Source organism: Eschrichtius robustus, chromosome 9 (assembly GCF_028021215.1).
Source record: "Eschrichtius robustus isolate mEscRob2 chromosome 9, mEscRob2.pri, whole genome shotgun sequence".
NCBI lineage: Eukaryota > Metazoa > Chordata > Mammalia > Artiodactyla > Eschrichtiidae > Eschrichtius > Eschrichtius robustus.
This window is the reverse complement of record NC_090832.1, coordinates 18319294-18346788: the sequence shown is the minus strand read 5'-3', so window position 1 is coordinate 18346788 and position 27495 is coordinate 18319294. Positions and strand designations below refer to the sequence as shown.

The following is a 27495-nucleotide window of genomic DNA, read 5'->3' as shown; positions in this document are numbered from 1 at the left end:
GCTTTGTTTTAAAAGACTATCTCCTACATTGCTCTAATGGTAATCAGTTAATTTTCCTATTTTATTGGTCAAAAGCATGTAATTCAGGAACATGATATTCCTGCAGAGGTTGAACATGGATTTAATTGCGGACTGTATTAGTTGGCTGGGACCGCCATAACCAAATGCCACAGGCTGGGTAGTTTAAGCAACAGAAATTTATTTTCTCACAGTTCTGGAGGCTGGAAGTCCAAGATCAAGGTGTGGTCAGGGCTGGTTTCATTCTGAGGACTCTCTCCTTGGCTTGCAGATGGCCATCTTCTCACTGGGTCCTCACATGGTCTCCTCTCTGTTTGTTGTCTGTGTCCTAATCTTCTAATCTCCTCTTCTTATAAGGACACCAGTCAGTCATATTGGATGAAGGCCCACCCATATGACCTTATTATACCATAATTACCTCTTAAAGGCCCTATCTCCAGTACAGTCACATTCTGGAATACCGGGGGTTAGGACTACAACATGTGAATTTTGGACGGGACACAGTTCAACCCATAACACTGACCTAAGAAGTTACATCCGTGCTCTACCACCTGACAGGAAGTCATACTGTTGGGGTTTAAGGCAATTTGTGTCACATGTGGTTGGGATCTAAGCTTGAATCTAAGACTAAGTGGCTAGTTGCTCAGAAGCTGATGGAACTCGATTGTTGCCTAGTGAAAGTGATCCCTTCCGAAGTGCTCAGTCTCTACCAAATCCAGAAGCAGTCCATATTATAATAGTTTTAAGTAAGTTTGGACAGGATGAACATAAATCCAGAGCATAGTTGTATGACATTTACTAGAGAATCACTAACTAAGCAAGTGCTAAACAGTACAGTTGATGAGATGAGTCAAGTCAGGTGTACTGGACTCCATCATTTTTTGATCTGTGTGACCTCAGGCAGATGGCTGAATCTTTCTCTGCCACTCTTTCCTTATCTATAAATCAAAGATAATGCTTCCTACCTCATAGGATTGTTCTGAAAGGTTAAAGGAGAAAATGTAGATCAAGCATTTAGCACAGTGTTTGGTACATAGCACTCAGAAAGTTAACTAATCTAATATGTATTCAATGTTAGCTGCTATTAAAGATGAAAATGGTGGATCTATTCATAGGCATGTTAGCAATAGAACTATAGCAAAATATTAGTCTTTGTAGCCATATTTATATAAATAGCAGAAATAATTTTTATATGTTTTATATATTTTAAAAATATCATAAATATTGTTCTGATACCCTTATTAAATAAATGTACTTCTTATTCTTGTGTACACTATAGTATTATTGAAAAATAATTTTCCTTGGCCTTAATCCAACAATTTGAGGAATACCAATTTAGATGTAACTTAGGTGGATTTATCTTCTAGAATTGAACATTGGATTCTGTTAATAGTATAAACTTTAATTGTCTTACGGGGTATAGATACAAATAAGTTATTTCTTTGTGTTGTTAAGATACACAAAACAATTGGACGCCATTATCATTTCATTACAGATAATGTCATAGGAAGCCTTCCAGGAGGTTTGCATAAAGGAAGGGTGGCACTCGTAGAAAATGCTGAATAAACTCATCAGTAATGATTTTCTTGGACCTTTTGTACTTTCTGCCTACTTCTTCCCACCTTGAGTAAAGCAGTTTATTATTAATGCTTTTCATACCACTTATTTTGCTAGTCCTATACTTATTTTAGAACATTTTTAAATATCCAATAAAAATGAGTCAGGCACTTATAAATACTTTGTAATATATGGCTGTTTTGAATATTATCATAAAATAATTCTTTCAGAGGTTGCCCGGTTTATACAATACAAATGATAACTGAGATACTTAAGGTTTGTATTGCATGTTTAAAAGAATAAAGTTAGTAGGAAAGGTTTGTTAGTTTTAGAGACGGGTTGAAAGGACATTTTAAAATATTGTCAACAGTTGGGATGTTTCAGCATGTTTTCTTTTGGTGACCTTTCTTTTTTCTTTAAAGTGGATTAGTCTTTATTACATATGGTGACGGTACTTTTCTAATATTTAGGTTCTGCTTTAAAAAAAGAAACAAAACTACAAGCAGAACTATCCAGCAAACATATTAAGAGGTTCTGCCACAGGAACGGAAATATTTGTTGTTTGTGTTTGGGATTTCTCTTTAGTAATAATTAACCTTCGCTTTTTTTTTTTTTTTTATTAAATAGAGAGAAAGTCTTTTTTTTATATAAATATTTATTTATGGCTGTGTTGGGTCTTCGTTTCTGTGCGAGGGCTTTCTCCAGCTGTGGCAAGCGGGGGCCACTCTTCATCGCGGTGCGCGGGCCTCTCACTATCGCGGCCTCTCTTGCTGCGGAGCACAGGCTCCAGCCGCGCGGGCTCAGTATAACCTTCGCTTTTATACTATAAACAGATGGGACCGGGACAGGAATCACTTCAATATTAGTGGGGGAATGTTTTTTGGCGATATGGTTAGTTACTACCGTGTTGTAGCCACGTGTGTGCACACACGTGCACATTTTTCTTGTTGGCATTTACCTTGGAGCAGGGCCTGTGGGCAGTGTGCAGGAGACAGGTGCAGAGAGCTTTTTATGAGTGATAGGGCATGTCAGTTCTCATTTCCTTCTGCAGAGAAGTGCAAAGTGAAGCAGCCCACGGTGCCCTCTGGGGCCAGCCCACTCCTTCCTTTAGCTGGCATCCTGGAGACATGCCATCCAGCCCCTACCCCCGCCTTCTCAACCACAGCTGGCTTGTAGTTTTTATTTTTGCTTTGTTTTGTGTTTTAAATCTTTGTGGTGATTGTTGAGGTTTGTGAAATTAATTTAATAAGCAGAACAACCAGTGAGAAGCAAACTTTACAGAGGTTTGGCTGTAAATGCTAAGAATCAGCAACTAAAAGGCAGAGAGCTGGGGTGCAGAGTGGCTTGGGGTGGAGTTAAGGAACTAGTGAGATGCATGGCCAGGCCACTATTTCCCAAACACTGGGAGAAAAGTCCTGGGTTCTGAGCCCTGGGCGTTTTGCATAATCAGGCTTCTTTGCAATTTCTGTCATCGGATGTCTTAATCTGTTATTCTTAGAACTACCAAATTGTGTTGCAGAGATCCAGGTTAATCCAAGTTACCCTCTGAACTTGACCTACTTTCACTTAGAATTAGCCTTATTTAAAATTGTAAACTACTGTCATGACTATGGCACGTTAAACAGTGTTCTGTTTATCAAACATATGCCTTTTTTCCTACTGTAGATCCCTTCTGGCTTGAGAAATCTCTATAACAAAACCAGAATATGTATTTCAATCACCCCAGGACATTTGAACTTTCAAGGATTTAAAAATAATAGTTTGTTTTTTCCTTTTCAATTTTGGAGCTCAGAGAGGTTCTTTAGGCTCTAAAACTCTCAATTAATTTTTGTTCTAATGTTTTAGAAAAAACACTTTAATCTTGTTTATGTGAATAAAGTCCAGTCCACATGAAATCTACACTCAAGTCATAATAGTCAGTTATGATTATGTAAATTGTAGAAGTGAATTTGGCTCAGCATTTAAAATATTCTGCCTGAAATTACAGTATTTAATTGTAACCTTAGATGATTAGCAGGATAATTGCTGTTTTCAGTCTTTTCCGTTCCGTAAGATGTGAAGGCAGGCCCATGTCTTATTTACTTCTTCAGCCCCAAGGCCGGACACCATGTCTAGTGCTTGGCAGGCACCCACTCAATGGAATGTGCACCAAGAGGACACTTGCCGCCATTTTCATCTTGCTCATTAATTTAAACAAACATAGCAACCAACATTCATGTCAGAACTATACTCTTAGAATATAGGTTGGCTTCCAGTACAAGAGTTCAGCCCAAATCAACAGAAGCATTCTGTGAGAACCAATTGGGTATGATGGAATTACAATAAGGGGTATTACAGAGTTTACCTTTTTGTAAATTGTGTGCTATACATCATTTATATCAGTAAAATTTATAATATATTTATGAACGTGTATGTATGTATACATTTTTTTCCCCCTGGGGAGCCAGTTATTAAATATTAACAGCACTCCACTGAGGAGGCCTGATTATTAGAGTTACTTCTAAGATTTTGGATAGTCAAGGTTAACTTAAGTTCTTCTGAGCTGAGATTCTACACACCTGCCATGCAGCCTAGTCCCAGGAATGGTCAGGCCTTGGGCAGGGTAGGAGTCCCGCAGCGCTGCCAGAGGCGAGGCAGGCAAGTTCAGAGCTCACACTCCAACATAGGGACCCAGGCCCACACATCCATGGAACCCAGGGGTGGAGCCAGGTCTTTTGGAGATGAGGTTTATCAAATTGAGAGGACCCTTTTTGAGAAACTAAACACACAATTAGGTAAAAGGCCTGGGAAAAGCCCAGGTAAGAAGCCTCGAGGCTTCTACTTCATGGTATACCTGCCTTTGATCAAGCAAAGGGAACATTTTAGAGATCAGGCAAAGCTTTCAGGCTGAGATCAGGAAGATAGACAACAGGATTGCAAGACAGGATACACAGGAAGCTCAGTGGTGGCAGAAGACAGTGAGAGACTTACTGCAAATTCAGCAGGGTGAGTATCCTGTATTAGAGGATCAGAATCGATAGGGTGTGTGCATGTGGGGTGTGTGTATGTGTGTGTGTGTATGTGTAGAGAGAGAGAAGGAGGGAGTGAGAATGATTTATTTTAAGAAATTGGCTCATGTGATTGTGGGCGCTGGTGTGTCTAAATCTGCAGGGGAGGCCGGAGACTCAGGGAAGAATTGATGTTACGGTCTTGAGTCCAAAGTCAGTCTGAAGGCAGAATTTCTTCATTCTTGGGGGACTTCAGGCTTTTCTCTTAAGGCTTTCACCTGATTGGATGAGACCCACCGACATTGTACAAGAAAAGCTGCTTTACTCTATTGTCTGGTGTTAAACACATCTAAGAAATATCTTCACAGCAACATCTAGACTGTTTTGGGGCACCATTGCCAAGCCACACTGACATAGAAAATTAACCATCACAAGCCCCAGTGCAAGTTCTCAACCTGGACCACAACAAGGGGTGGGGGAGGGCAGGTCACCTCCTGCCACAGTGTGGAGATGGCCTGCTACACCTAGAATGCAGCAGAATGACCACAAGTGGAATATGGGGGTCCAATCCCTGCTCTGCCATTGGCTACTTTAGTTTGGGGTCCTGAGGGAGGTGAGCCCTTTAGCCTTTCCAGCCTGCGTTTTCTTCTATATTAAATGAAAGCATTTGTAGAGACGTGCCACGTCAGAGGTGAAAGGACTGGGGTTTTCAATTTTTTTTCTTATAGTAGTTTAAAAAAAAATTAATTTATTTATTTTTGGCTGCGTTGGGTCTTTGTTGCTGTGCGCGGGCTTTCTCTAGTTGCGGCGAGCGGGGGCTACTGTTTGCTGCGGTGCGCGGGCTTCTCACTGCGGTGGTTTCTCTTGTTGCGGAGCACGGGCTCTAGGCGCACAGGCTCAGTAGTTGTAGCTCGCGGGCTTCAGTAGTTGTGGCGCGTGACCTTAGTTGCTCCGCAGAATGGGGGATCTTCCCGAACCAGGGCTTGAACCCGTGTCCCCTGCGTTGGCAGGTGGATTCTTAACCACTGCGCCACCAGGGAAGCCCTATAGTGCCTTTTTTGAAGCAAAAATCTCATAAGGAATTCCTAAACAGAGTTAAAAGGAGCTTGTCTGAATGAACAGTTAGGGCAAGGACTAAGAGTCAGATAACAAACACACAGCAGGCTGGGTAATTCAGTGGTTTGAGAATCACTGATCCGTGTCATTCTAACCCTACTTTCCCATCCCGGTTTTCTAAACCACTGAATCAACATCCCAAGCTTGTGGAATGACAAAATCAAGATTTGAAGTCACATTCCTTCTGGCTGCAGAATTATTTTCTCTATTTGAAAGCTGTGTCATTTGGCCTGACGTGCATTGATTTGCTTAAACACATGTATACATTTTGACATCTAGAAACATCTTTATGGTTTCAAACGAGAACATCCTCTGTTCACTCCTCTGGAGAAAGTTCTAGTGAGAGCAAGGTCAGAGTTATAGAACTCAGTTGAACTTATCTAGAAGTGAGAAAATTTTAATTTAAAAAAAATTTTTGCCATTTGTTCTGCCATTTGTGTGTTTGATTTGCTTGGAGCCAAATCGGATATAATGACCAGAATATACAATATTTAGGTCTAAATAACTTGAGAAAGAACATCTAGTCCTAAAATTATGGAATTCTTGAGTGTTGAGAATTATGGACAATTTTTAAAAATACTTCAGCACTAAGGCATAGTTTCTGTTGATGAACTTATAGTTGATAAGAACAGACAGAAATTTGTGAAATGTTAAATGCATAGCTTAAGGCAGCAAAGATGGGAGAGCAGGATGGCTGCTAAATGAATGTAAGAGTTTAGAATAAGGAGAATGAATTCTTCAGGATGGGGTGATCTGGGAATTTATAACATAAAGGATGGAATTTGAGTCAGGTTTAGATATGAGTCGGGAGGAGGAGCGGAGGCATTCCAGGAGAATGTAATAAAATATAAGCAAACACATATAAGCAGTGGGAAAGGACTGTTCAAGGGAGAGCAAGATCCTCTCTTTTGAAAGGTAGTAGAAAAATATATTCAAAAATAAGATACTCAAAGGAGATTAAGGCCCTTCAGATGCCAGTACACTGTGAATAGAAAATTGTAACGCATATAATTTATAAAAAGGCTTTCTATGGTGGCACAACCTCATTGAAAGAAAACTGTTGGTCTTTCAGGGCTGTAACGTCTATTGTGGACATCAGGCAAATTAGTAGGAGTTAGTATATAGGAAATTTAATGTTAATAGAATGATTACACTGCATACTCAGCCATGTGATGTAAATAGTAAATACTGTATCTACACAGATACATATATTCATGTGAACTCCAGCATTTACGGCATATATTTAAGAGGGAGTTGTTAGATCATTAGCTATTAAACTTAAAGTTATATTCATAGTATCACCATCCCTCCCAGTGGCTTGGTGGCCCGATCCTGTGTTCCTTGCTCATATGCATGCAAATAACAGTGTTGTCATTATCACCTTTTCGTAAATGTCCTGACACCCCCTGGGCATTTGTAGTAAGGAGATTGACGCTGGTGTTGCCGGGTCTCTTGTAGCCCCCATCACATCCCATTGGGCAGGGTGGGGGGGGGGGCTATGGAAGTGATTTGGGAAGGGATGCACCATTTAATATCCTTTCGTGGATGGTAGATTCTATTTCATTTTTCTGTTCTGTTTTTCTTTTTGCGTATTATGGTTTGCTTTAGAAATGTAAAATCCTGAGTGCTTAAGAAACCATCCACATAGTTTTGCTCCGAAATCAACTCCCCCAATTTGGCAGTGTAAAATGCTTTTACTTATTGCTCTAGACAAAGCAAACGCTTTCAAAATTATTTCTGAATAGCTGAAATTCTTTGGCAACAAAATAATTCTGAATACTAGCAGAAAATTTATGGATTTCAATTCAAGTTTGTAGGGTATCGTAATTCCAATTTTATATTCCATGCAGTTCAGTGTTCTGGATTTTTAACGGGGCCAGTGCAGTAATAATAAAAGTGATTCAAAATGCACCCAGTAATTACAGAGATTTGCTGTTGCCTTTGCATTAAAAATGATGATGATTTATGCTCAGTGAAATTGCGGTCTGTGGCTCTGTTGAGGGTATTCTTGCTATTAAGCTGCTTATTAGTTATGGTCAGTGATTTAAAGCTTAAGAGCTGTATTAGAGGGCTGTAAAATTATTTACTCTTTAATAGATAACAGTAAATTTGAAACAGACTTTGGGTTAATTATAATCTCGTACATTAAAGGAATACGTGTTAGCCCTTTGTCTCTTCTTAGGTCTTTTGAAATTCATTTCAAGTAAATGGCAAAATGGGTGATTGGGTTAGAAGGCCTGGTATATTCACTTCTGCCTCCTGGTTTATAAATGGTTAACACCTTTTCTGAATGTTCAGGAAAAATAATTTGACTTCTCATTGTGAGTCCTTCTGCCTGCTAAACAAATGCTAGTTTTCACTTTAATCTTGTCTTTGTTCCAGGCTGACATTGATTGCTTACATTAGGCTGAAAAGATCAGAGTGCTGGGCCCATCTTCTGAGGCTGGGGTGGGGGGGTGGGGGGTAGTGGGGGATGGAGATGTGGTTAAGGTTAAGTGTACTTTTTTTTTTTATTACACTAGTTTTATTTTAAAAGTCTTGTTATTGCATAAATAAGTCTCCACAAGGTTAAGTATACTTTAAACTGGCATTGCAGGAAGGAGTTTGTCATTATTCCTATTTTTAATAATTACATGTATATGTATAAATTTGCATGTATACGTGTGCTCCTCATTGTAGTTTTATGTAAGACAGAAATTATCCAGTGTAAATATCAGATGTGTCGGAATGTGAGTGTCTTGTAACAGTAATTAAATTTGATATTCAAATTCCTGTGTTAATGTCCTTGTGTAATGCTTGGGTGTTACACTAAATCAAGAAAAAGCCTAAGATAAAGAGATTCTGTCTAAACCTGTTAAATTAAATCCAATGAGAAAATATATTTGTATTATTTAGGATAAGTGAATATTATTAAGCTGTGCTGTAATAAGAATATTACCCTCCCCCCGCCCCAAATCTGAAAACCTTAACAGATACTTATTTCTGGCTCCAACAAAGTCCAGTGTACCTTGGTGGAGGCTCTCTTCCATGCAGTGACTCAGAGATCCAGGCTCCCTCAACAGGTGGCCTCTTCAGGGACAAGAGAACTTCAGATTGGTTCACGATATTTTTGAAGAGGGTGGCCTGGAAATGACTTCTGTTATTTCTACTTACATCCCATTTGCCAGAACTCCATTGTTTTTCCAACATATTTGTAGGGTAGCCTGAAATGGTAGCCTTCCTTTGTGCCAAGGAAAAGGAAAGGGCATCGGGTGAACACACAGTGTTTCCTCTGCTGCAATATGTAAATACTTCTGAACTCTGCATATAATCATGTGAATTTATAATTGGAAAAATGCCAGAAAGGCATGACATCGTTTAAGCAATTTCGTCATCTCCCCTCTCTCCCCCACCCCATGTACTAAGAATTGACAAGAAAATCAGTTGGTTGTACCCAGTTTCCTGTCACTTTGTGCCGTGGCACATTTTAGTTTATCCTAGCTGTTCTGCCTCTTTCCTTCCTTTAGAGTACTGTAGTTGGTGGCCCAGCACATGTGACACTGCAACCGGGCAGGGTAAATGATACAGTGTTTGCCATTAGTCTGTCTCACATTGGGTCCTACTTTTCCATCACTGACCCTCCTCCCCCTTTTCTCCCAGACAATTCCCCTCGTTTCATTAGAATTAATGGTGCATATTCTGAAGGTGGGAAAGAGTCGTTATTTAGCTGCTTAACAATAGAACACTCAGTTGATAAATCTGGTTACATGTTGTATTAGTTTTCTCTTGCTGCATGACAAATTCCTACCAACCTGATGGCTAAAAATAATACCCATTGGTTATCTCACAGTTCTGTAAGTCAGCACTCTGGGCAAGTTGGCTGGGTTCTCTGCTCAGGGTCTTATAAGGCCAAAGTCAAGGTATCAGCCAGCTTGGGCTCTTATCTGGAGGATTTGGGGGAGAATCTGCTACTAAGGTGGTAAGTTGTTGGGAGAATCCAGTTCCTTGCAGGAAATTCCCTGGCCGTCCAGTGGTTAGGACTCCACTCACAGCTGTAGATTCGAGGTTCCCAAATCTTTGCTGGCTGTTAGCGGTGGGCGTCTGGAGACTGACTGCATTCCTTCTCCTGTAGCCCTTCCATCTTTAAACCAGCAGTGGTGAGCCAAGTCCTTCTCATGCTCGCAATTTCTCTGTCTTCCTGTCTTCTAGCCAGAGAAGCACTATGCTTTTAAATGACTAGGATTAGATTAAGCCAACCTGAAGAATCTGCCTTTTGTCATACAGTGTAACCTAATCATGGGAGTGACATCGTGTATTCATGGGTTTCAACCGTACTCAAAGGGCAGGGACTTGGACAAAGGCAAGAGTCACTGGGGCCATTCTTAGAATTCTGCCTCTTGTACGTGTTTCTGCCCAGGACAGGTAAGAAAGGAAGTTTTTGTTTAGCAGAACCTGTATTTTTGCCCAAATACAGACTTGAAGGGTAAGAAATCTTTCTACAGCAAGAATTAAATGCAGGTAGGAGAGGAGGGGGTAACTGAGGGTGGTGAGGAGGGAGGATGAGTTTTCTTTCAAAGGCTTCATGATGTATAGAAAATACTTAAAAAGCAACTTAATTTGGGTAATGGGGATATAAAATAGCTTACTTCATTTTTAAATTGTCTGTAATCATAAAAGTGCATTTAATAAATAAAACAAGAAAAAATATAGTAATGGGCAATTAAAAGAGAGATTTAGTGGGGAATGGGAAGTGGAGGGAAAGTACAGGGGGTAAAATCCATTCAAAGATCTTACTAGAGTAACAATAGCCCTTAAAGGATAATGTTGCTGATTGTTACTAACAACCGGGTTGTGATTTTACATAAATAGTGTCATAATTTTCTTACATGATGCCTGCTCAGAGAGACCACCACTTACAGATCGACATCCCACCTCTCACCATCAAACCACTGTTTTACTGTCTTTAAAGACCTACCCTAATGTGAAGTTATCTTGGTTATTTACATGTCTAATTGTTTATTCTCTGCACCCCCCCAACCCCCTCCCCAAAGTGTACACTCCGTGAGGGGAGGGACATTGCTGCCTTGCCCTTTACTGTCAGCTCAGTGCCTAGAACTGCGCTGTGCGCAGGATGGGCGCTCAGGAAAAACGGATTCAGTGAGTAAACGGATGGAATAGTTTGCCACGCTTTCATCATCGGCCTCGAAGGCAGATCAAATTAGGTAAAGGCTTGGAGGTTACAGTTTCCTCTCACAAATAGGGACTCCCTTTATTTAAATGAGGCTCGTCTAACCTCTTCCCTCTTCCCTCTTGGTCGTTTCATCTGACAAAATTCTGATGGTTCTTAAGTTTGTACAAAGAACTCGATATCTCTGGTCAGCAGGCTGGTAAATCAAATGCTCTAACTGTAACATGCTTCCTTTAATTTATTAACAAATTAAATTGACTTTTGTCTCGTCAGTGCAGTGCTCACCTCGCTATTTTAAACTGTTTCATTGTTACATTAGGTTGTTAACGTTATAAAAGAAACAGATATTTTCTGTAAAATGTATGTACTTTTCAGGTAATTTGAACGCAAAATGATGACAAATGTTTTCTATCAACTCTGTCCTGGAATGGAAATACAGAGAATTGAAGCCTAGTCCCAGGTCTGTCATTAACTTCCTCAGGAGTCACTTCATTTGGGATTTCTTAAAATCATTTGAACATCTATAAAATGAAGAAATTCACAAAACAGGAAGTAGATGGTTTCTTAACCTTCCCCATGAGGTATCCCCCATGCTTTCTTTTTCTCACTGGAAAAAGATTTGCCTTCTTTGATTGAGACTTAATATTCCTAAATATTGGTTGCCATGTGCCCAAAGAAAAATGGTGCTATGAAAGAATTTTCACAGGATTCCTTAAAGTTAATTGTTCCTCCTACCCTTGGCTTTTCTCCCATGAAAATGAAAGTATAGAGTAACAGGCTGTATTACTGTACTCCAAATCACTCTTCCTACATTACCCCTCCCTGCAGGAGGATTATATATTCCAGCCCTTCGAACTAAGAATAGGCAGATGGCATGTTCTGGTCAATGAAAGGTGAGTAGAAGTGATGTGGACCTCTTCCAGGCAGAAGCTTTATAAAACTGTGCATAGTTCGCAAATTTAGTATTTTCCCTCAAGTCACAATGACTGGCTATGTTTTTTGATGGAGACTGATGTGTCAGCTTTGGTCCTGGAGTGAAGAGAAAATGGCCCAGAACCATAGCAGACCCACCTTGGATTTGTAGCATGAGTAAAAAATAAACCTTTGTTGTTGTAAGCCATTGAAATCGTGGGGTCATTTGTTACTGCGGCATAACTGGCCCATCCTGACTCATACACATGCCTGATGCTTGTGTGCACCAGTTCAAATCACCTTAGCCTTGTTTCTTATTCCACCCACTGCTGAGTAAACACTTCTGCACAGGCTTAAACAGGTAGCACATAAGTGTAGCCTAACGGCTCATTGGCTCAAGCCTGCGCTTCTTGCTTTACAGCCAGGAGCTTCTTTGATTTTGTAATTCACTTCTGTGGGAGCTGACTAGGCTCTCACCGTGTGAAAATACAAAGTGCAGAAAAATTGCCACCCACCAGGAAAACCTTGACAAGTGGGTAATAGAAGATGAGGTCTAAATGTTCCTCCTTTCTTCTTTCACATGCATGGTTCTGAGATGCATTTCCCAAGGCTCCCCTGAAGGTCTTACAGAATTGAACAGCACGTCACTGAGTGGCCAACTCCAGATGCATCCTTGTGTTGGCTTTCCCTTCTTTATTTCACTCTCCCTGGCCCCTACTTCTGCTCTCTGGGATCACATTCTCAAATAAACGACCTGCACCTACGCTTTTGTCTCAGTCTCTGTTTGGGGGAACCAGTCAGACCTTCATTTAATTGAACCAATCAGAAAATTATCCACCACCAGAGTGAATTATTTAAGTAATTCAGCGGTGTAAAGGATTATGCTATGCATTTATAGAAACTTGCAAAGCATAAACACTTTGTTACTCAACCTGGAAGTTATTGTTAGATTTGCTGATCCAAAAATAAGACTTTCCCCTTACCCCCTACAGAGATTAATTTCCTGTCATTAGTTCTCTGTCCATTCTGATGGTGTGACACAGACCTTAGTTGGGAGGAATCCATGTTTTTTCTTTTTTTTTTTTTTTTTTGAGGTTCAGTGATTTGTTGAATAGCATATTGTTAGGCAAATGTTTATTTGTTTCGTTTTTATTTATTTGTTTTAAAAGCCAATACTCAGTTGAATATTTTGTTTTTTAACAGGTGTCATAGGGATCCTTGCATTAACAATAGAATGGATTAAATAAAGTGTGTAGGCAGATGTTTAAATGTTAATGTGGAGTTGAGGTTTTGGTGAAACTGCTGTTCTGTGGTAGCTTTGAGTTGCCAGTCCACTGACAGTGCCCAGTGGGATGTGTGTCTGCATCATGGGAAATACTGCCTTGTTTAGGAACTGAGTTGGCCAAGTTCCCATAGCATCTTGGCTCTGTTTCCCCTTTGCCTCCTCATCAGACTATTCCCTAGAAATCTTAAAATCACGGCATGATAGAACCAGAGGGTATCTTAAGATCATCTAATCACACTCGTTATTTCCTAGGTCAGAAAGCAAGCCCGTAAAGGTTAAGAAGAATGACCCGCTTTGGTGGCGGGGGAGGAGAGAAATTGAGGGGGATGCACTTCTGGTTGTTAAAAAGATACCGTTCTTTTTTTTGACATAATTAAATTCTTGATTGTGATGCTCTTAAATGAACCATGAAATTATAAGTGCTTCCAATGCAAGTGTGCTTTTTAACTAAGGCTTTTCTTCCCCCCAATCTGAATGTTAAGGTGGAAGATGCATAACTAATCTTAGCTGAATCTATATTAAGAAATCAGCAAGGTGTCTTTATTTATTTAGCTTGCATGATCTGTGAATATAATGTAGTGTCAAATAACATGATTTTGCACATTATGTCCTAAAATAAAAACAACTCTGCCTTTAAAGTGATAGCAAAATGCAATTATGTGAGAGGTTGTTTTACATTTGCTCTCAAAGGGAATGAGAAGCACAGAAGAAAATAAATGAAGGACTTGTTCCTAAACGTAATTTCAGCAGACGTTTATACCTATTTTAAATACTATTTTGTCTGAGGGACAAAAAGTCAGCTCTTGGGATTGCGTTCCATGTCATACAGAGGAAAGTCCTATCAACAGTAGGGAGTTTCTAAAATCTCTTGTTATCCTAGTTTTGAATTGTCTGAAAAATGTCCAGTCCACTGAGCTTCTCTGTTTTTGCCTGGGGATGTTTCCGTGGATCTGTATTAGTTCCAGGAAATTTGGGTCCTTTCTATTATCTCTGGAACCAGGCATGTTTCCTGTAGAAACTGCATGGGATTATCTGTTTCTCTGTTTGACATCTTTGCTGCAGAGGGTCAGATTCCTGAAGGAGTAAACAGTGAAAAATTGTGAGGCTCAACTGTGAAAGATTGTGTGGAGAGGAAAGCAAGCTATTCTGATTTAAGTCATAAAAAATGTTGGCCTTTAGCTTCTTGGAATACTGCTGTATTCAGATGTACTGAAATACTTCTTGCCTGCCATATGCTAACCAATGCAAGCCTGGAGTGACCACTCGGTGTTAGATTAAAGTCGGGATCCTGGGGTTTGACTTTCACTTGGTTAATCAACTTTTATTTTAATATATTTGAATTTCTTCAAGAACACGATCGTAGCTTCTGATGATTCCATTACTCTGTGAAAGCAACTTCTAATCTGAGAAACCCAGACCCCTGAGGAATTAATACAGGAGTCTTGGCACCAAGTTCCCTGGTGGCCTACTGGTTAGGATTCTGTGCTTTCACAGCCGTGGAATCCCTGGTTCAATCCCTGGTTGGGGAACTGAGATCCCGCAAGCTGCGCGGTGCAGCCAAAAAAAAAAAACAGTTGGAACCTACTTGGGTACCAACTATCCTCAGTGGATCTGTACATAAATAATATGTTTCATATACATTTATTTGAAGGTATTCTTACATTCTTGGTCACCTTTAAAGCAACAATTTTTCTCAAAGAGTGGTAGGAAAGTAAGAAGAATTTAATAGTGAAGTTACTCTCTTTTGTGCGTGTATGTGTGTGTGTGTGGGGGGGGGTGTGGGTGCATGCACTCACACACATGCCCTGTGGCGGGGGGTGTGACTTACATTTTAAAACAATTAAAGGGGTCTTTATAGTTGAACAAGCTGAGAACGACTGCTATGGCAGTTATGTTCTATAGGGCATGCTTCACAAAGCTAAATGAAATTTTTCAAACTTAATGGCTAGACAGTGCTTAAAGCATACACATTATTCATGATTTATTCTAATAACATTTGTGGATGACTAACTTAATAATGTTGCCGCACATCCATTATGTTTTTGTTCTGAAGATGTGCCTAAGTATCTGTGCCTCCTTAAGGGTGGGTTTATATCACTCGGTGATTGAATGAAGAAATAGAATTCCATGCCTTTTACGGGGTACGTGTTAGAAGAAACATCCACTTATATAGGCTTACACCGTGCCAGATACTGTTCTAAACAGTCTTGCAAATATTAGCTCGTTTAATCCTCATAACAGCTCTCTGAAATGGTACCACTGTTGTTCCCATTTCAGATGGGAAACTGAAGCACAGAGCAGTTAGGTTAAGTAATGTGCCCAAGGCCACCCATCCAGGAAGTAGTAAACCTGGGGTTTCCTTCCAGAGTCTGAGCATGGGTCTCTAGCCCTGCACTGCTTCCCCCCAGGGGCTTTCACTTCTGTCCTGGCAGGAAGGGATGTGCTGACTGCTGAGCAATACCTGGAGGTTAGGCTGGTTTGGTTTGAGGAGGTAGACCCAGGTGTTCTCCATTCCCCACCCCAACCCTCAGTGTCTCTCTGTCTCTCCCTCTCTCTGTCTCTCCCTCTCTCTGTCTTTCTCTCTCTCTCTCTCTCTCTCTCTCTCTCTCACACACACACACACACACACACACACACACAAAGAGCCACCCTGGGCTCACTCTGGACACAGTGACATTAGGCTACCTTGAACTGTAACCGTGTGAAGGCCTGCGATTTGGGTTTTGCTCCCAAACCTTCTAGAAGTGTCACTTCACAACAGCAAGTGTGTGTGTGGTAAGGACCTTCAGTGTATGATGGAACTCAGTCCTATTTACATATTTTGCTGCTTCAGGTAACCCATTTACATGTCCTCAGAGTTTATTTGGACAAGGCCAGCATCTTGAGGATTATTCAGATGACTTCATAAGTACTGTTTCTTTCTTTTTTTAATTTAATTTTTTTTTTTTTTTTTTTTTTGGCTGCATTGGGTCTTCGTTGCTGTGCGCGGGCTTTCTCTAGTTGCGGCGAGTGGGGGCTACTCTTCCTTGCGGTGCGCGGGCTTCTCATTGCGGTGGCTTCTCTTGTTGCGGAGCACGGGCTCTAGGCGCATGGGCTTCAGTAGTTGTGGCACATGGGCTCAGTAGTTGTGGCTCGCGGGCTCTAGAGCACAGGCTCAGTAGTTGTGGCACACTGGCTTAGTTTCTCGGTGGCATGTGGGATCTTCCCGGGCCAGGGGTCGAACCCGTGTCCCCTGCATTGGCAGGCAGATTCTTAACCACTGCACCACCAGGGAAGCCTAGTATTGTTTCTTTAAAGCAATTAGCTGATGGTCCTTAAGACCCAGAATGATGGCATCAGAGCTTGTGGCTTTCTTGAGACATTTAAAAATGTCCCTCTTTTCCCCTGCCAAAACCAGAGAAGAGGTAGAGTGATGGAAAACAGCACAGATCCCCTGGGTAGTGCTTCACTCTGGCTGCCACTATACATGCAAATGTGCTTTCCAAGGAATTGCTAAAAAGGATTATGACAGTTGTCTTGCTTCCCTGCCCATTCCAATTTGGCAGGTGAGGTTAAGGCCCAGTGGAGGCCACGCTTCCACTGTTCAGGGGTCTGGGACTGGACGCCAAGAGACCACGGGTTATTTTTGATCAGAATTGCCCAAGTCACATGAAAAGCTCTTGCTTTCGTCAAAGCTGGCAAGCACTGTCCCTCCGAGAAGCATTTCCCCCCCTAGCCAGCCCAGCTACCTTTGCAAACCCTCTCCCCACAGGAGGAAAGTCAACTCACCTTCATGGCAGGAAGGCTACAGACTTTCTAGTTTCATGGGGCTGAGGCAGGTGGGGAGCCAGGAGGGTAAATACAGAGCGATTGTTAGGAAAGAGTTATCATTTCAAAGGGCAGAATTATATTCCAGACTGATGAGCTGGTCTGAGATCTGCTGGTGCTGATTTTGTGGCCTGTACCATCTAGAAGTGGTTTAGACAGTGGTTCTCAAAGTGTGGTCCACAGATCCTTGGGGGTCCCAGGGGTCTTTGAGGTAATAATTATTTCATAACAATACTATAACATTATTTGCCTTTTTCACGTTGTGGACATTTGCATTGGTAGCACAAAAGCCACAGTGGGTAAAAATGCTGGCACATTAGTGCCAATCAAGGCAGTGGCATCAAACTGCATCAGTGCTTATGGCATTCATCACCTGCACACATGCCAAAAAATAGCTGTTTTCCTTAAAATATCCTTGATGAAGCAGTAGAAATTAGTAAGTTTATTAAATTCTCAACCTTTGAGTACATTTTTTTTAATATTCTGTGTGACAAAATGAGAACTACTCACAAAGACTTCTGTTGCAAATGGAAGTGCATGTGAACCTTGTCTCGTCACCAACCACTTCTGCTGTTAAGTTACTAGCTGAACTCGCTGCTTTAGTCATGGAACAGCATTTTGCTTTAGAAGAACAACTGAGGAACAAACTGTGGTTACTTACTGGGTATTTGGCAGCTAAATTTCTTTCTTTTTTAATATTCATTTTATTTTATTTTTGCCCACGCTGCGTGGTATGTGGGATCTTAGTTCCCCAACCAGAGATCGAACCCGCACCCAATGCATTAGAAGCCCAGAGTCTTAATCACTGGACTGCCTGGGAAGTCCCGGCAGCTAAATTTCTTGAAAGTGAGTAAAGGGAACCTAATATTTCAAGAAAAGTAATGGATAATATTTGTTAATGGTAAAATTTGAATATTCAAGTAAAAATTACATTAAAAAAAAAAAACTTGTGTCTGCCACAGTGAGCTTGACAGTTTCCCAAGACTTGAAGGCTTTTTTGATGAGCTGGGTGGTGATAGTAACAAATGTTACTTTTTTGATATTGAATGATGATACGTGTTAACATTCAGAAGATCTGCATAACTCAGGAACCTAATATTTTCCAAATGATTAGTGCATGATGTTGCCAAATCACGTTTGACAAGAGATCTGTTAATAGTAGAAGACAGACCAAAGATTTTCATGTAGTTGATGGAGTACAAAAAGTTCATTGATATGGTTTCAGATTTCACATGGTAACTGACTCAAGAATCTATATGTTGTCAAATTTTGGCATGGTAGCAAAAGAATATCTACAATTATCTATCTTAAAAAGCTATTAAAATATTTTCCTTTTTCTAATGGCACAGATTTTCTTCATCTATTTCAAATAAAACAACATATTGTCACAGTTCAAGTGTGGAAGATATGAGAACTCAGTAGCCTATAAAACTAGCCATTAGAGAGATATGCAAAAATGTAAAACAACGTCATGCTTATTATTAATTTTGGGGGAAATATATTTATTTTTAATAAAAATGTTATGTTAATGTGATACATGTACTATTTTAATTTTTAAATGAATTAAATAAATATTTTAAACATTTCTCAGTTGCAGTTTCAAATATGGTAAATGTCGATAATTATAACACATATAAACAAAAGCTCTTTGGAATCTTCAGTCTTTTTTAAAAATGCAGTTTGCTCCTGGAAACAAATGTTTGAGAACTGCTAATATAGAAACTGCCATGTTATCTAGCTGGAGGTTTCTGAGCTGTCAAAAGAGTCAAGAAAGTTTTCCAGGTTGGGAATAGTAACTGTTTCATTATATATCTTTAAGTATATCAATGAAAATTATTTAAATATTTTCCTCTGTAAAATGAAAGCTTCATTAGAGTTCAGATATGCTTACATTGCACATTAAACTCACATTCTTCAATAACTGATATCAAAACAGAAAAATACTGGTGTTTACATTCAATTTTAACTTATTGGAAATAAAAATGTCCACGTATATAGCGTGTTATTTGTAGAGAAATGCTTACAAATAGTCACTGTAACCTTCCCTCTGGTCTTGCAACTTAAAGGAAATCATAAATATTCAAGTAAATTAACTAGTGGACATCAAGCAAAATGAAAACAATCATCCCAACTGCTGATTATTTTCTATTTTTGATGCTGTGGGAAATAGTTAAATCTCAGTCTGCATCGTAATATACAAGGAGGATGCATAAACACAGCATATAGTTTTTAATGTATTTTTTACAAATCATATAACAGTTTGCATCATTTATTTAATAGGACGAAGTTAAAATTTGCTTGTATATTTTGAATGACATTAAATATATCTAAGTAAGCATTATGCACAACATTTTGTATCCTGAATAAAAATAAAATACCTTTTGCCTAAAATCACATTTGCATGTATTGCTAAAAACGATGGAGTGATTAAAAATACTCCCAAGAGCATTTGAGAAATTAAGTATTTCTGTGAAAGGATTCCATATTAGTTTATGAGAGCTGCTGTACAAAGTACCACAAACTGAGTGGCTTCAAGCAACAGACGTTTACTCTCTCACAGTTCTGGAGTCCGGAAATATGAAATCACAGTTTGGGGGGGCCATGCTCCCTCTAAGGGCCCAAAGGGAGAATTCTTCCTTGCCCCTCCCAGTTTCTGGTGGTTCCTGGCATTACTGGGCTTGTAGCTGCATCACTCCGCTCTTGGCCTCTGTCTTCACATGGCCTTCTTCTCGGTGTGTGTCTGTGTCTTCTCCTCTTCTTAAAAGAACACCAGTGACTGCATCTAGGGCCCACCCTAAATCCAGGATGATTTCATCTCCAGAGTTTAAACCATCTGCAAAGGCTGTATTTCCAAATTCACATTCTGAGGTTTCAGGTGGATGTGAATTTTGGAGGATGCTGTTTAACTACTATACATTCACAGTCAGAAATGATGGGGGGAATTCCCTGGCAGTCCAGTGGTTAGGACTCTGCGTTTCCACCGAAGGGCGCACAAGTTCCATCCCTGGTCAAGGAAGTCCCGCATGCTGCACGGACCAAAATAAATAAATAAATAAAAACAAAAATGATGGGGAGTGCAGACATACTTTTACAAGGTTGGGCATTGCTGTGGGACAGGACTGCTCTGCCACTGATTAGCTCTTTGACCCTCTCAGGGTATCTACACTTGAAAGCCTCAGATTCGCCATGTGTAAAACTGAGTCCATGATAGCCATCACGCTGGCTTGTGGTAAGAAGTAAAGGAGATTATGTTTAAATATACTGTGTCCTTAGCACAGTGCCTGGCACAGAAGAAGGTCGCTCAGTTACTGTTCGTAGCTGTTTACTGTTGGTGGGGTAGGCAGGTAGTAATAATTGTAATATGTACTATAAACCTACAGTTGATGGCAATTACATTGGTGATAATTGTAATCAGAGTTAGCAGGTTAGTGTCAATGGTGGTTTCAAGCACCATTAGTACATAATAAAGGATGATTTTACTGTGAGTAGGTGGATGAGAGAGAAGGAGACAGGGAGGGACAGAGAGGTGAGAAACCCTTAAATGGGTAGCCAGGGAGCCTGGTTAGAGACAGATGATGCTATAGACTGAATGTCTATGTCTTCTCAAAATTCATATGTTGAAACCTAATCCCCAATGTGATGGTATTTGGGGGCGGGGCCTTTGGGAGGTGATTAGATTATGAGAGTAAAGCCCTCAGGAAGGGATTGATGCCCTTATAAAAGAGGGCTAAGAGCTCTCTTGCCCCTTCTTGCTTGTGAGAACCCAGTGAGAATATGGTGTCTGTGAACCAGCAAGACGGGCTCACCAGACACTGACCCTGTGGGCACCTTGACCTTGGACTTCCCAGCTTCCAGAAGTGTGAGAAATAATTCTGTTGTTTATAATCCACCCCGTCAGTGGTATTCTGTTATAGCAGCCCAAACAGACCAAGCTAGTCCTCAACGGCACTGTTTCATTCAAAGGCATATCAAATATGCCTTAAAGAGCTTTACTGGAAGACAGAACACTCATATACAACATACTGTAGCATTTATCATTATTTCTAGTCTGGACTTCCATTGTGCATTTCCAGGCCTGTGTCTTGATCACGATTTTGGGTAGTATTTGGAGACTTTGAAGCATAATACAGAAAAACTCTAAAAGCTCATTTCACTGTAATTCTATGCAGTCCAGCCCAGCTGAATCTGCCCTCTTGCAGCTGTCAAACTGATTTCATGTCTCAGTTCAGGCCCCCCTTAACCGCCTCTGGGCACCTTAAAACTGTACCCTTGCTCCTCTCACCTCCCCTTCTGCAGATGACCTTGGCTAGGTCGTTCCTGAGAACTGCAAGTCCGTTGCACACGAGCTACCTCCCTCGCTCTCTCCTTCATCTCATAGTGTGTTGACATCTTTGCCCATCTGTTCTTCTTTCCCTGTTTCTGATGAGGAGTTGCCCCTCTCCCCTCTAAGACTAATCCCTCCTCTGGGTATCTACTCTTGGCCCTGGTCATAATTATGGTCCATGATTATGCCTTTATTTTCTTGCATTTGGTCTCTCTCCATGGATTCCTTCCACTCCATCTGTAAACATGCTCAGAATCCCTCTTTGTTCTTAAAAGCACTGTCCCCTCCAGCTACTATTTTACCTCCTTAACAGTACTATTAAACTTCTTGAAAGTGTGGTGACCTGGTCCCAGTTTCATGTTGTGACCAGCTGTTAATTATTATAAAATTGTTGAAAGAAGAATTCAGAATTCCCAACAGTTAAACTCCTGATCATTTCTTCCTGGTAGAGATAAGACATGACCCAACTCTGGGCAGTGAGGAGGTCCCAGGCCTCTGAAGCGTGGTCTCCTGGCGTTTGCTGCCACATGCCGACCACAGCCCTGTGGGCTGTCCTCCGTGTGGGGGGAATTTAGCATATTCAGAATATGTCAACGATGACTATAACAAAGTGCTTGTAAGAAATTGGGAATTTACATAGCTATTCAGTTGGAAAAATTATAAAGTCGGTGAATGCCCTGAGGAGAGCATAAATAAAGACGCTTTTGTCTTTTAACCTCTGAATTTGTTCCTGAGGGTTTTCTGAATAATAAGGGGTAGGCAAATTTCCATCCTCTCCAGTCATCCTCGCCTTGCCATTTGCTTAAAACCTGCAGATTCAGTCCTGAGTGAAGCTTAGAACTCTTGTGGGTCCAGAGAAGGTGGCGAGAAGCCGCGCAGTTTATTATAACCTGTTTAATTTGTTTCAGGAATTAGATAGTAAATCAGTACTTACCAAGTACACACCATAGATGGAGGCAGGAAGGATAGTTGTACAGAACGGTTTATAATGCGTCTGGGTATTTGTGTTTAAAGTCAGAAAAAGAAAATATACGTGGATCATTCTGGAGCAGGCCAAACATTTTTCTCGTCTATAGAATCCCTGGACACCTACCCTGTAAGACTCCTGTAGAAAAAAGGACATATATGCCCGCTCATTGTGTAACATAACATTGCATCCTCCAGCCTATTGGGGGCTGGGAGGCAGCCTGAGGCGTCCCCCCAGAGGCCTTCCGAGGAACTGAAAGATGACTGTGAAGATGCAGATGGGTTTAGTGAACATATTGCTATTTTATTCTCTGCTGCGTAGGCAAAGGAAACTGTACTCCTATCTATCTAATATTCCCGAGGCAGACAGAAAGAAGTGTAAAATGTGGTTTCTGCCTTTGGAGAAATTTACAGCTAAAATGAGGTTGTATTTACGCCCGCCCACCTCCCCCCCCCCCCCCCCCCCCCCCCCCCCGGTCTCTTATCAAATTACCAACTTGCCTTGGTTCCATAACAATAAGTAGTGTGACACGGCTGAATGTTGAGAAAGTTATGCGGCAAAAAAAAATCTTGTCTTATCACCAGCCACCCAAAGGTTCAGATTCATGTGCCTCGTGCCAGCCAGGAGGAGAGAAGGCAACATTTGCACCATTGTTCTTTATTAATTTTTTCCTATGAGAGAGTCGCCCCTCTCCCCCCGCCGTAAGGAAATTGCATGGCCTGTTATCGTACAGTCACCAGTTTTATTTTTTTTTATCTCAGCCACCACATGTGGAGAAGTTATTGGTTCTACATCTGCAGTGGAGCTACATCCTTTAAACTAATATCGCAATAGAGAAATAACTTCTAAATGGTTTAGCCTGCATATAACTCTGATTGCCTTTTAACTAGGGGGAAAATCACAAGCTGAAAAGAGCAACAGACTGGAAGCCAGTTACAAATCAGAATAATCAACTGAGACAAAAAAAATAACGCAGTCTCGTAACACTTAATTTTTAACCACAGGATAATAGTTTCTTTATTCCTTAAGTAACTTTTTCTGCACCCCTGCCCACCCCCTCTGTTTCTCAGACTGGAACTCTAACACAGATTAGAATTGCCAAGTATCTGTGAAATGAAGGACTGTCCCTGTACCCCTCCCATCCCCCATAAGAGCTTAGAGCAAATAAAACGGAGAAAGTCACAGTTCAGCCCAAGAATTAGGTTTGTATGGCCCTGATGTAGGAACTGAGAGCGGGCTCAAAGGCAGGTCGGGGAAGAATTAGGCCAAACCAGAGTATAAACCTTTTAGTAATGTTTCCTTAGACATAGATAATAATTCGGCATATTACAAACCGCTGGCATTCAATTTTTACAAACTTTAAAAACAGGAAAACTTCAGGAGCATTAGTAGAACCAAAAATATAACTTGCTATTTACTGGTCCAGGGGTCGACTTTCATGAATTTTGACAAAGGACCAGATTTGAGGCAGTTCCTTTCATGATTTGTTAAGTCAGCCTAGCCATATCCAAAGAAGGCTGTAAACGCATATAAACAGATTGTTATTTTTCTTGGTGGAGTGAAGAAAGGGCTTTTTTCTTTGTAGGAGTATGCTGGATTATTTAGGGGGGAAAATGAAAGGAAAAAATGTGAGGTGGTAGGAGCAGCTCTGTGAAATGAGGCTGGACTGGCATCGCTTGTTTGCCCCAAAGACGTATTTCTAGCAGTTATCTCCTTAAAGCTGGTCAGAGTTGTAAACAGCTGTTCATTTCTATTCGGCTTGACGACTGCGGTCTGTAAGGAACAGGATCTGGGATGTCACAATGCATGCCAGGCGCCAGAGCTCCAAGGAGCCTTCCTAGCATGGAAATTACTCACGTTTCCTATGATCATGAAGCAACATGTGCTCAGCTAATTACTGTTCTCTGCGACTGCTCTCACATCTTGAAATTCTCCATGACCCGACTGTGGAAATCCTGTTTGCCTCCCACCCCCTCCCCACAAAGAATGAAAAGTAGCGAATTGCAGGGCTGGGCTTGTTTAATGAATGCGATTTGTTTTTGTTGAACCAAAGACAAAAGAGGTTTCCGAGGCTGTTAGGTTGATGCTAGATTTGTGAATGACTTCGTGGTCCACATCTTTAGATAAGTTTAAGGTGGAGGGTGTGTCTGCCCGTTTACTAGATGATAGTCTGTACAAAGGCGTTTTCTTTATTTGCACAGGTTCCTGGAATAAAATGACCTTTAACAGTAGACAAGGTCATCTTGCTGACTTCAGGCAGAGCCTATCAGTTGCGGTGCAGACATCTGAGAATCATTTTAATAAGAATGTCCTCAGTATGCTGCCTCCTTCCTTTGTGACCCCTTCAGAATTCAGCTGTAGTCTTCCTGAGGTCTTAGTAACCCTAATGCTGTAACCTGAGGCTCTTTCTGGTTTTTCAGATAGAAATAGCAAGTTATCTTGCACTCTATAGCAAATACAATTTCTGTTGCAATGCTTTTTCATTCATTCATTCGTTAGAGCATTAAAAATGAAACAGTTTTGCCTTCTTCGTGTTAAGGTAACTTTGATCACTCCCCCCTAAAAAAAAAAAAAAAAAAAAAAAAAAAAAGCTTAGTTTGTCAAGACAGATTGAACATTACTTTTACATAGTTTATAACAGGAGTTTGGTTTTCATAGAGGCATTGATTGGCTTGGGTATGGGTTTATCTGAGCGACTGTGAATATATTAGTGAGTAGTAAGATATTATTACTTGGTCTTACAGTGGCGAAAAAGGCCTGAAAACAGATTGATTTTCTGGAGAAAGAAACTTCCTGAGCATGGCTAGTAATACTTCCTATACATTTAGATGCAACTGCCGGATGATATTACCCAAAGTAACTAATGATGACATATTAGTTAACATATTGCCATCGGCAGGTTTGAGCAAGGGTGAAGGTGGCACATGCTAAAACAAATTATTATGCCCTAGAGAAATATGCAGAATTGTTTCTTAAAAGTCTTAATAATGCCTGCAATATGATTTTTTTTTGCAAGAGATAAAACTGGGGGTACCACTGGACAGATATAGACTAGAAAAACAAAACAAAACAAAAACAAAAGAGAGCAAAATTGATTCAACCTTTTCCAAAAGCTTTTCCAGTTAAAAAACAACAACAAGAAAATCGTTGAATCCAGGCAGCACAGCCTGCCTGTCATATCAAAAATCATAGGAGAGACCCAGGCATCCTCATTCTTCCTTTGCACTCTTTTTTTTTTTCCTTCTTCTCCTTTGTCCATTCTCGTTCTGTCAAGGGATTCTAGGCCCAGGGCATAACTATGACAGATGGGCAGGAAACTGTAATCTGTTGCTGTCTTTCAATTTTGGAGGAATCATGGTGACCACGAAGGGGTTAAAACTGTCAACACCGATCAGAGCTTGGAGATAATTAGTGTAATATCAATCCCAGAACACTGGTGCAGATGACCACACAATAGCAGATGAATTCAACTAGGTTACTGCTTTGTAAGAAATCCTTCTTCATCTCTTTCCAGCTCATGCACAACTATGCTTTTTAAATGCCTATGTGAAAAAGTTATGTGCATACAAATCATGATTAAAGATGATTGTGAATCTTTTTTTATTTTGGAAGGTACATTTTGAATTAGCACTTGCACAGACAAGCTGGATAGATATGTACCCTCTGAGCACGAGCTAGGTAGCCTTTGAAATGTTTTGCAGTATGTTGACTGTTACCTATGACTAAGGCTGACAGAATGTAGAATTCAGTGATGTGATTTAGGAAGGCAAACTATTACAAGATACACTTTTATTTATTTATTGTTTTTTAACTTTCCTTTTCTTATAAGAAACATGAAAGGAAAGAGAAGTAGACCTTTTTTTTTTTTTAAACAAAACAGAGGCTTGAGAAGAATAAAATACATTTTTCTCTTATTAGCTTCAAAGAGAAAACTGATAGATAAAAAGCAGAGACTGAAAGCTAGTTTTCAAAAGTCCATGTGGTAACTTGAAAGGGACAAGTATGACTTAAAAATTGGAGCAGGAATCCATGATGGACTAGGGGAAGAATGGGTAAAGGAGAACTTAAATAACCCCGATATGTTCAAATCCACAGGTCCCAATGGCTGGCATCCTAGAGTTCTTAATGAATTGGCCGAAGTCATCACAGAACCGGTAGATATCATTTTTGAGAACTCGTGGAGGACTGATGAGGTGCCTGAAGACTGGAAAAGGGCATATTTAGAACCTTCTTTCAAAAAGGGAAATGGATGATGACCCTGGAAATACTCATCAGCCTAACTTTTTGCTTGGAAAAATTCTGGAATAATCAACTTAGTACACTGGGTAACGAACTTATAATAGCTAGACAAAAGGCAATGAAATATCACACATAAAGAAGTACTGAGTTCATTTTTTAAAGACATACCATTGTGAGATACAGTCTTCTACATATTTTGGGATTCTGCCCTCGGTACTAAGAATTCTTGCTGAAAATAAGTGAGGTTGGCTAAGGCATTTGGGTACTGACTAATTTTAAGTGGTAATACAAGACAAAAAGATTTCTGGCAACAGCTAGAAATTACATCATTTCCAAATTAGCCTTTAACTTGAGAATAGTCATTTTAATTTTGTATTTTAACATACTTTTTCACTTTATGTAGGGCTGCTTTCATAGGTTAAGTATTTTATATAATTCTCTATAGAATAGTTTGGTGAAGGAATTCTTATTTTAAAGTGCTTTATACAGTTATTTCATATGTAGGTACAATGATAAAGGTGACAAATTCAGGAACATCTGCAAAGGAAGAAACTTTTTTGTAACTTCTCTTTTTAAGTTTCATCTGGCTGAAGTTGAGTGTTAGGACCTGTGTCTTACTCTGATGTACACTGAGCAAGGGCCAGCTGTGTGACTGGATGGCCAGTTTTCCTCAGCCCTGGACGCTGCCATGGCCCAGATTCCCTCCGCAGATTCTGATTTCAGGCCTTTGGAGGTGGGGCAGAGAGGTGGGCCGTGGCAGTGGACATTAAGAGCACTGTATAACCACAGCCAAAAAGGAGAGTAGAAGGAGGTGGGAGGAAGAAGTTAAGATGAATCCGGAGTTCTTCTAATTCCTATTGTTTATGCCTTTGGATGTTGGCAGTTTTCTTTTCTGCTTAGAAAATGCAGTCATGTTGACCGGACCCAAAACTTAGTTAAAAGGAGATCATCAAAAGAGATCTAGACATGCAGCAAGCTCCACGGTCAGACAGCTTCTGAGAGCAGCTAGGCAGTACTGTATTCCAGAATCTTCCCTGCACTACTTAGAAGTACAAAAGAGATTGAAGCTTACATCACATTGTAATGCTCAAGAGTAGGGAACCCTCGGAGAAAAAG

The 27495-nt window shown here is 40.4% G+C and overlaps 1 protein-coding gene across 1 annotated transcript in view; it reads left to right on the top strand.

Moving 5' to 3' along the window:
• SAMD5 (sterile alpha motif domain containing 5) overlaps positions 1 to 26488 on the top strand; it is a 50867-nt gene extending 24379 nt beyond the window's left edge. Inside the window, exon 2 of the mRNA XM_068551503.1 lies at positions 26236 to 26488. Coding sequence (XP_068407604.1) covers positions 26236 to 26298 — 63 coding nt within the window. The 3' untranslated portion in view covers positions 26299 to 26488. The remainder of the gene's footprint in view (positions 1 to 26235) is intronic.
• Positions 26489 to 27495: the final 1007 nt, after the last annotated feature.